The 10,093-nt window shown below is 40.9% G+C and overlaps 1 protein-coding gene across 3 annotated transcripts; it reads right to left on the reverse strand.

The window, feature by feature from the left end:
- Nucleotides 1-564: 564 nt before the first annotated feature.
- Nucleotides 565-10,093, reverse strand: LOC112881847 (CST complex subunit CTC1). Of its 3 annotated transcripts, none has more exons than XM_025946740.1 (16): nt 8,956-10,093; nt 8,761-8,879; nt 8,609-8,683; nt 8,405-8,483; nt 8,219-8,278; nt 7,854-7,931; nt 7,563-7,763; nt 6,613-6,717; nt 5,610-5,867; nt 5,175-5,513; nt 4,459-5,049; nt 4,287-4,378; nt 2,604-2,799; nt 2,282-2,372; nt 1,786-2,114; nt 565-1,386 (listed from the first exon to the last, which is right to left on the reverse strand). In XM_025946740.1, exons 1-16 carry the CDS (start codon nt 10,054-10,056, stop codon nt 1,222-1,224), a joined length of 3,879 nt encoding a protein of 1,292 aa, XP_025802525.1. In that variant the 5' UTR covers nt 10,057-10,093; the 3' UTR covers nt 565-1,221. The 3 variants fall into 3 exon arrangements, with proteins under 3 accessions (XP_025802525.1, XP_025802524.1, XP_025802526.1); XM_025946739.1 differs by having other exon boundaries at nt 4,459-5,058; XM_025946741.1 differs by lacking the exons at nt 565-1,386; nt 2,604-2,799 and having other exon boundaries at nt 1,969-2,114; nt 4,459-5,058.

Genomic DNA, 10,093 nt, shown 5'->3' on the forward strand with positions numbered 1-10,093 from the left:
TGAACATCAACATCAAAAGATATCTCATTAGAAGAAATCCAACAGCCAAAACTATGTTTATGTAAAGATCGCCAGTATATTCCTTGCACATAGCAAATACGGAGGAATAGAAAGTATCTGGGTAACACAATCTGTGAAAATATTCTGAGATCAACTTCAACACAAGATGATTATCTCAGCTGTTTTGGCGATTTCTACTCTAGCTTCACTGATTACTCTGATGATCAGTCTCGCGTTACAACACACTTACATCTAAATTTCACCCCTTTTCGTAGCTTTTGACGACCAGGTTCTGCCTTAAAAGTTGAAACTTGGAACTTACGGTGTACGAACAAGTGTTTTGGTTACAACAGCAGTTGCACAAGCAGCTCGAGTACCATCCTCTGCCAGGCACGATACACTTTGATACCTTCAGATTAACAATTTGCACAAGACAACCATGGATATTCTTATTGCTACAATAAAAATTAAATATGCAATTAACACCACAAATCTCAATCTTAATTTCTGTTGGAACACCAACAGTTAACACAGGATTCAGAGATTTGCACACATGCTATGGAATTTCACCAATAACTTTGTAAGTTTCTGAACTTTGTACAAAATACAAACAAGGCAGGTAGTGCCAACTTTGACCTGATCGAAACTAAGTGCAGAACATGGATGTCAGTCGATGAGCTACCATCATAAACCAGGTCCCTGTGGGCATAAATACATAAGTCCAAAAAAAAAATCTGCTCCTTTACAAGCAGATACTTTGGAAATTGCTACACTGACTATACATTATGCTGCCAAGAACAAAAGCAAATCCCAATGAAGCCTCTCATCATGCCACCATGTCTCCTGTACAACCCAAAAAAACAAACATAAAGTTAAATTATCGTCCCAGGCTTGAAGAACTGAATCACCTAACCTTTCACTAAGTCCAAATCTGCGATAAGGTGCTTAAAATGAAGATGCAGCACCCTCCAACCAAGAAATACAAATACCGCCTGTCCCCTTTGTACTCTCATTTCTTGTTCCTCACAAATATTTACCACTCAGCATATGCAACTAGCAAAACAGGTTTTCTGTTTGCAAACATCACAGTGAAATTGCAGTTCTCCTTGGGCCATAGCATTTTCTGTATGGGTGTGACCAACTGACTATGAAATGCACAGTACATCAACCAGGGTACTTTGCACTGAATCATCCAAAAGCTGAAGTGCTCATGGAACAACACTAGCTGTTTTCCAAAATGCCATGTAGTCTTCTAGCTTCTTCCAAAGGATCTACTGGAAAAACTTCTTTTATCCAAAGCATCTGCATGTTCCGTGCTAGGAAATCAGGAAGCTCTACATTGAACCCATTTAAGTCATCTGGGTTTATATTTGATGCTATGACATTCTGCAAAAATGTAAAGGTCATCAAACAACATACCTTCTAAGAATTCAAGTATATTACTGATAGGTTTAATGTCCGACTAACCACTGCAACAATTTTCTAAGTCTATGAAACTACAAAATATAAGGAAGTTGTATATCTCATGAGACACATAAATAAATACATGCTGTCATACTGCACAAGTGAACAAAACACAAGACTAATGGCACAAACAGCACATTTGATTCTGACAGAACAATTCACATGCTGGTAGAATACTAATATTGAGTTCATCAAAACAATATGATGTCTTTCAGAATCATATCTAAGCATACATTTTCTTAGCTCGAATGCTGTATAATGTCCTAGATAATTGATCCAAACTGAAACATGCTTTGACAATTAATGGATAAACAAACTCACCAGAGTTCCCTTCCAACAAGCATTAAGGATAATAAATTTCAGAAGTTTGTCTTCAAAGCGACTTAAGACTTTATGCAAAACAGAAGATGCATCTAAGTCTCGGCAAGAGAAATCGGGAGGAATTCCACAGTTTTTAACAATAACACCTGTGTGCCTCTTCAACATTGTTTCTAGGCAGCAACCAATAGTATGCTGTAATTTGGTATTCTTTCCACCTTTTGAAAGCTTTAAATTAACAAAAGCATCCATATGTGCAACTTCCTGCAGTCTAAGCAACAATTCAGCCCTTGCATCATCAGCCCAGCAACAGCAAAGGGATGATCCATCATCTGGAAAAAGCATAGGTAATACAATATGATTAATACATGTGCTCCATGTGAATCAGAAAAGTAAAATCATCCCTGTGTATCATTGGATTATTTTGAATTTTGATCTAGGATTGTATATGATGCACATTACGATATTGCCTAACAAGAAGAGTTACAGAATCTCTTACCAAGAATAAAACCAGCTAGCTGAACTTTTACATTTGGTATTTTACCATGATTAGTCGATTTATCCAAAACCAGCTTAAGAACAGTTGCCACCTGAAACAAAGGTGAACACATCAAATGACAAACTTAAAGTAGAGGCGTGAAAGGAGTAAAGCAAAAGAAAAAATTGAGCTTGAGATCAAAGAAAACGTCAGAACAACATTAAGCTGTTGTGAAAGGATCCAGGAAGATTAAAACAGAGTACAATTGTGTAACCTATACACGGGCCAAATATAACCAGAAAGATCCTTTCAACAAAAAAAATATAACCAGAAAGCAACCTACCCTGCACTGAAACTGCATAGGTCTATCCTCTATAAAATGCTTCCGATGAAAGAACAAACATGGTGAAACTGTGCTAAGTGAACAATCCTTTAAGCAATTAGACTTGAGTGGTGAAATAACACTTTCTTCAGTCAGGTCAGGATGGCTGATAGAGGTGACTTCAATGTATGTAACAGGAGTTAACACTAATTCATGCCTGCAGCAAGAAAACAGAGGATGCACGAACCGACCACACAGAATGTAAGTGCATATTTACATAGTGAAAACTAAAGTATTATCCTGAAGTTCAGCTTTACTTGATATTATATGAAAAGAATATGATCCCAAGCAATTTGCATGATAAATATTCTAGTCTGCAAACTTTCACAAGTATTGACAACAGTAAGCTAATAAATTCAGGATGCAGTAATACACTAAGCTAATTCACATTTTTATCCAGTATGAGTTAACAGCCATTTTGATCCTTGAAGTATGGCCAAAGGGTCAAACTGATCCTCAAATTTAAAAGGTCTAATCTAAACCTGCAGGTTTACAATTTTTGGGCCAAATCAGGATCCCAAGTCCCAACCACTTGACATGCCATGTGCAGTGCTGGCTCAGCACCTTATCACCTGCCCTAATATTTTACTTTCTCATCAAGGTTCTCAAGGTGTAATGTAGCCTATCTAGGTCGTCGCATCTACACGGGCCTAGTTAGACCTTGTTGGCGTATCCAAGTTACCACAGGACAGGGCAACTCACTGCCTTAAGAACCTTGTCTCTCATAACTTGCAAACAAACCAAATTATCCTCTCTGCAAGGACACTTGGGTGCTTATCATAGCAAGCCAAGCTTCAGCTTATGGACCCGTTTGCTCATCTGATAGGTGATAGCTTTCTCATCAAAATTTCAGTAATGTGTATTCGGTTGAAAACCATGTACAATGGGAATCAATGGGTGGGGCAGTATGGTCTCTTCATGGGGTATGAGTCTCCCAAAGAGGAATGGAGATTAAGTGTTGAGTAGTGCTCCATGTGGTGTAACAAGCAGAGTCTCTCTTCTTGGGTCATGAGTTACCCGAAGAGGAGGGATGACAATTAGATCGTGAAGAGCTCTCCATCTGGTGCAACAATTAATCTGAGGTGCCAATTTAGCGCAACAATATATGAGGATGGGCTGGGATTTTAGTTCAATTATCTGGTCCATCCACCATCCAAATGGACAGTCCGGGGTGAGGCCCCGTATGGGACTAGATTGGTCCTTTATGGGTGAGGTTACACATTTGCATGTTTACTATTTGGGGAGATCTAATGCATACAGTGCTTAAGTATTTGCCCTCACATTAGCTGCATAATAGCATACAACATTGCTCACTCCAGAGTCCAGACCATTTACCTCTACAAACAAAACCAAGTAAAACTACAGATTAGGTACTCAGTTCATTCTTAGGGAGTGTCACTACGTACATGGAGAATGCACGCTAGTCTATTAGGATTGGAACAGCAACTCATTCTATTCAAGTTACCAATTTTTCCACAGCAAGTGTCAGACACCAGCTTCCTTGTCAGATAAAGGTCATACATCAAATTTGAGGTAAAACTACAATTTTTCATACAGGCAAATATGACCTTTTGCTGTAACCATACCAACAAGAGAACGGAAGTAGCATTTAATGAAAAAATAGAAGAAAGGAAAGGAACAAACTGTATCAAAAGGACACGGTGGAATGTCACTGTTGCCCCTGGTCCAATGCCAACAGTAGAAGAATGTTTGCTTAAGTATCCACGGATACGTACCTGCACAGGATGCCATGAGATGGAATATCATTATATCAAATTAACAACTAAGCAGTAAATTGAAAGATCTGGTAATTTACCATATGATTATTATCAGCAACATGGATACATAGACTGCACTTCTCATTACCAGGCATACATCTTCCCCCCTTGCAGACATGTGAATGTATATTTTCTACTTTTCCCCGTACCGATATCAAATCTCCCTGAACCAATTCTCCAGTTTTCAAGTTAGCAGACTCAGAAGTTTCCTTAGGCATCATAATGTCAACGCATGATGACACACTTAATACTTCACTGGAAGAAGCACACAGCCCATTCAATACATGACATACGATGTTATATTCTTCCATCTTTGTGCTTATCGCCTCACAAGAAAAATTCAAATGGAAATAAGAATTATGGTAAAAGTCATTCCAAGACTCTACTAATTTTAGTTCATCACGGATGATGTTTCTGGAAAATGGCTCATCCATCTTCACTTTAGTAACTCCAACAGACTGATCTCCAACCATCCCCTTGATGCTCATATTACCATCAAAGGTAATGGCAATGCTCCAAATTTTATCCTGAGAGTCCAGTGAGACTTTACCACCTTCCAAACATCCACAACCTTCCATGGTGCTAGTAAGATTTCCACTGGGACATTGGAGAAGATAGTAGCCATTGATCCGCAGTAACTGCATATTGATGAGATTAAGTAGAGTTTAGAGATGCTAGCTACAGCAGCGCAGCTAAATGTGGAAAGTGGTGACAAATAAATAGTGAGAAATAGGCGTCATCATCAATACCGTACCTGATACTTGATAAAATTTCCCTCCTTGAACTCCAACAAAATCCTTGATGTGCGTTCTCTTTCACACACAATACGTTCATTTAGAACATTACCATCTGATCCAAAGAAATTGGTAGACACCAGAGTACCACAAAGATTGGTGCTCCCGAAACTTAGCGAACATGGGATATTACACAATTTTGCCATAGAGGCTTCAGAATTACCTAGTAAATGAGAGTGTAACATTCTAAAGGCCTCTGCATGCTCAATGCATTCACCTTGCCCAATAAACTGCAAACCATATGGAAGTATTACAGCTTCAGCATACAGGATAGGCCCTGATATTTTCTGATGTTGAATCTGCAATAGCAAAATGAGAACATAGACATTATTTTAGGAGCATGATTATGCAACAAATCTCTAGATTTTTGGTAGACGAAAAGAAACGGGACTCACATTATTTGCAGGAAATATGTGGGACAATTTAACTAGATGAAATGACTTGGCACTATAATTAATGTGCAAAGGAATATGCAAGGAAGGGCTAATTTGATTTAGCTCCCTCCAGCATACTATAACATACATATTGAGGTGATGCACTCTTTTTCGGTACGAAAGCTTCTGAAAGATAGCCTTACAGGACAGGGGATCAGCAACATCACAATGATCTAGGTAAGCCACCGGGCCTTCAAGGGCTAGTTTATAATTGCTGATCTGGATGGCAAAATGAAAATCAGAAAACAATTTTAATATATACACCCAAATGGCACATAAACCAGTAAAGCAGAAGAATTAGATAAGCTCTACTTTCTTCAAGTTGTGTGTAAAGCAAGCTAACAATAGCAAATAGGCACTCTTAGAACTGGAACTGCACGACATCATTCTTCTGTACATTACATTGCTTTAAAAAAAGTACAAGGATGCTAGTATGTTCCAATCCCATGTGTAGAATCAGTAGCTACTAAAATCCCTAGAATCATTAACTGGAAGATATCCTAAGGCATTTCTACAGAACAGAATTATGTCCCTGCTTTCGACATATTATCATGTCTCTGCAAGATTCTGCAGCAAGATAGTAAGCCCTGCAGGAGAAAGGATTAGTAACTGGATTATCCTTCTGCACTGCCACCTTCACTGTGGCACCAGGTTGACAAGGCCTGGGACTTTCTCCGATCCCACAGCACTAGTTGCCCATCAATTCCAGGTGACACATCATCCACCTCTGCTGGATTTTCCGACCAATAAATGCAAAGGTCTTTATTCTGATGTCCAAGCGAACAAATGAGCACCACAAACCTTATGAAGGCAGGTACAGAAACTGATTAACAGAATATTATTCATCAGATGCATCACATACAACAATATAGCCTTCTGCGATCTTGTCCCAAGCATATTAGGGTAGGCCATTGCATGGAATATTCATATGTACAAATATTGCATAGTAAACAATGGTTATTACCTCATAGATGCCATAGAAATTCCCATTCCACGGAAGATCAGGTATAACAACATCTATGCATCCAGTGGAATCAACCAACTGCAGCCTCCCCGACAGTGGAGAAGTCTGTATGCAATAAGGGCACAGGCATTTCAAAATGTATCCTCTTGAACAGTTCATAATGTATCCTAATCCAAAGTCTTTAAGACTTATGTCATGAAATAAAATAATTTATGTAGCACATCTATTCACTTGTCTGCACTGCACCATGAAGATGCTACCAAATTATTTCAGAAAACCACCTTGCATGAACTCTAATGTGTAAATTTGCAAAACTCTAGCCTTAAAAAGTGTCGTACAACTTTGAACATGAAGCAAAGTGAGATTCTCAAAGTAATTAGCCTAATCTCCTTACAGTACTGTCTACATGCAAACTATATTATATACCAAGCCTGAAAAAATAAAGCCTCTGGATACAATAACGGAGCAATAAGGACTATATTTGTTGTGCTCCAAGATACATGTGCCATGGGAGAATTCATAAATCAAAGAACGAAAACAAATATCACTAACAAGGAGTAATAATCCAGTAATTGAGAAAATTCAGTGACAAGGAAAACCTGGGGTCCAATAGTCTTAGGCCTGGTTTGGTAGAGGGATTCAGTTACTCCAAGAAACCTTTCTAGAAAGAAAGTGATTATGATTCTCATGCAACACAGGATTTTCAGAGTTTTTAGTTCTGTCTCTGAATCCCTGAACCGTTTGGTAGGGATTCTCCTGATTCTCTCCAGAAACGATTTCTGTTTGGTAGGACTTATTCTGTTTTTGGAAATTAGTTTGAAGAAACCCTACCAAACGCACCCTTAATAGTGAACATTCCAGATATCACAATTCCGGTATCTTGTGACAGGATAAAGAGTAAAAAAACTATAATTAATATGAGGCAGATAACATAGGAAATTAGAGATAACCTTGATGGTCCCCATTAATACAAAATCCAGATCTTCACTCGAAATTATTTTTTTGGTACTGCCAGGATAAGAAAACCCATCGCAGAAGAATCGGTTCTGTCCCTGGCTCGAGTCCACTTCTTCAGGACCATTCCAAAATTTGAGCATCGATGATATCCACAATGATTCACCTTTGCAGATAAAATTAGAGAAAGGTATGACCTAATGAATTCAAAATTGAATTAATAACAGGCATAAACAAAATAAAAGTAAGCTTAGTTTCAAGTAAAGAATAAAAGAAGATACTAATACCAATTTGCAAGCCTCCAATTTTGATCCAAGTCTTGAGCTACCACAATAATGGCTGCAGAATTTCATTATTAAACTTTGCTGCACAACAAAGTTCAATTTAATTAATTCACAGGGAAAAGATGTCGGATGAGCATCAGAAATACAATGAGCACTATTAAATTAAACGCTGTATTGAATACCAAAGTAAAGCTTCAAAAATAAATAGAAATTATAAGTGCCCCACATACTTCTTGTACTTCCAGCAAACTTTACTGTCAGGGGGCATGGCTCACCCAACCAAAAAATTTGCCCATCCAATTCAATATTTTGAAGGAGAAATAATAGGCACACATTCAGTGAAATAGGTATACCACTAACAAACTTGCCTGAGGTTGGCACTTTGAGGAGAGAGTTTTAGTAGCATAGGCATGAACCACTCCCTGCTTCTGTTGGTACCTTGCAGTACAAGAGTTTCGGTTCTTTAAATTAGCAGACAATATAACAGGCTAACAACTAGTAACTACTACAGCCAATAAATTGTTCAGATGATGCTATACGAATTAGCAACATACATTTTGTGAGCCCATAATCTCCTTATCCGAAAATAGTTTGGTGAACTTTTGTCTAAAGCAAGATATTAGAAGTAACATCCTGCAATAGAGGGGAAAGAACAATGAGAGCATACCTTGGCATGAAAGGTGTTTGCTTTGTCAGTCACTTATCAAGATAAGTATTTGTCATAGAACTATAGAGGTTAAATCATATCAAATCCATACCAAAATCTAGCAGACATCTCCAGTGAGTCAACAAACTTACTCAGGAGGCTCCTGCTCTCTGCCTTTATATGAGTTCTGCTCCAAGAGTAGAAACTGTTAAGTCTGTAATAGCACATACTGGATCATGATTGCATAAACAGTTACCATCTTACTTGGAATCCACCAGGGAGAAAGAATTTACAGTGATGCAAGTTTTACTACATGTTGCAAGCAGAACAGTTCCCATCCAAGCAAAATTCAGACGCATTGCTCGAAAGTTCTTTACAGATATCTACAAAGAAGTAGAATAGCTACAGCGACATCTTAAGATGAAATTTTGAAACTCAAGGTAAAGATTAGCAACGTACAACAGCACCAACTCGAAGAGAATGTGGTGGCAGAAGCAGCAGATCATCTATGAGCAGCCACACAGTATCATCCAGCTCAACCACCATGCCCTGCAAGTAGATACCAGTGATGACCCCAGCATACGCCCCACCACACTTCTCTGGCGAGCCATCCAATGGAAGATTTCCCCTGTAGGATCGGCACCATGCCATTGCTGTATTTGTGGATGAGACAAACATTGTGTGTGAGCCTTTCTCCACAACAGAGACCATCTTTTTCTTCAAACCCGAGATGTACACCAGCCTCCCAACAAGCCACACCAGCAGAGGCCGCCATGTACATGCTGAGTCCACAAAGTACACGAACTTGACCACCTCAAACTTACAATCCTGGGCAGCTTCTGGCGGAGATACCCAGCACCGGCAACACGCACAGCACAAAATCTCAGCCAGAAACCCAACTGAACTGGCGCCCCTCTTTTCAGCCTTGGCCTGCGGCATACTGAACACCACGCTGACGGACCTGACCACCCCAAACAAGCAGCCGCGGGTGGCCAAGTTGGGCTCTTTAGCGGGGCAATTGAGCCGAACCGTCGCCAGCAAGCTATGTTCCGGGGCCGGCGCGGGCTCCTCCTCCGCGAGGCGCCAGCGGACCACCTCGAGCACGCCCGCGGCGCCGTGGAGGCGGACGGAGGGGAGGTAGTTCCACGCGAGGACGCATATCTCACGTCCCAGCGCGTCGGGGTCGAAGTCGAGGAGGCAGCAGCAGACGGAGGCGGCGGGGGAGGAGGCGGCGGAGGGGGCGGAGTCGGAGAAGGTGAAGCAGTTGTTTCGGCAGCCGGCGGGGGCGGCCACGGAGGGGAGGGAGAGCGCCCCGGAGAGGAGGACGGGGTGGGATATCGGAGCGAACGGGGCCGTGCCAGAGGTAGAGGTAGAGGCAGGGGTTTGGCCGGCGGTGGCGGCGAGCTTGGGTTTTTTTCGGGGAGGGGAGGGGTCGGTGGTGGCGGGGGCGGAAGGAAAATGGAGGGATGAGGCGCCGGTGGTGGGGCGGCGGAGGCAGAGCAGGTCGGCTACGGTGAACCGCCGCGGGGTGGGCGCGGGCTCCGGCGGCGGCGGGTCCATGGCTAGGGATTGGAAGTGTTTGGGGTTTTGGAGGGGA

Source organism: Panicum hallii, chromosome 2, assembly GCF_002211085.1.
Source record: "Panicum hallii strain FIL2 chromosome 2, PHallii_v3.1, whole genome shotgun sequence".
NCBI lineage: Eukaryota > Viridiplantae > Streptophyta > Magnoliopsida > Poales > Poaceae > Panicum > Panicum hallii.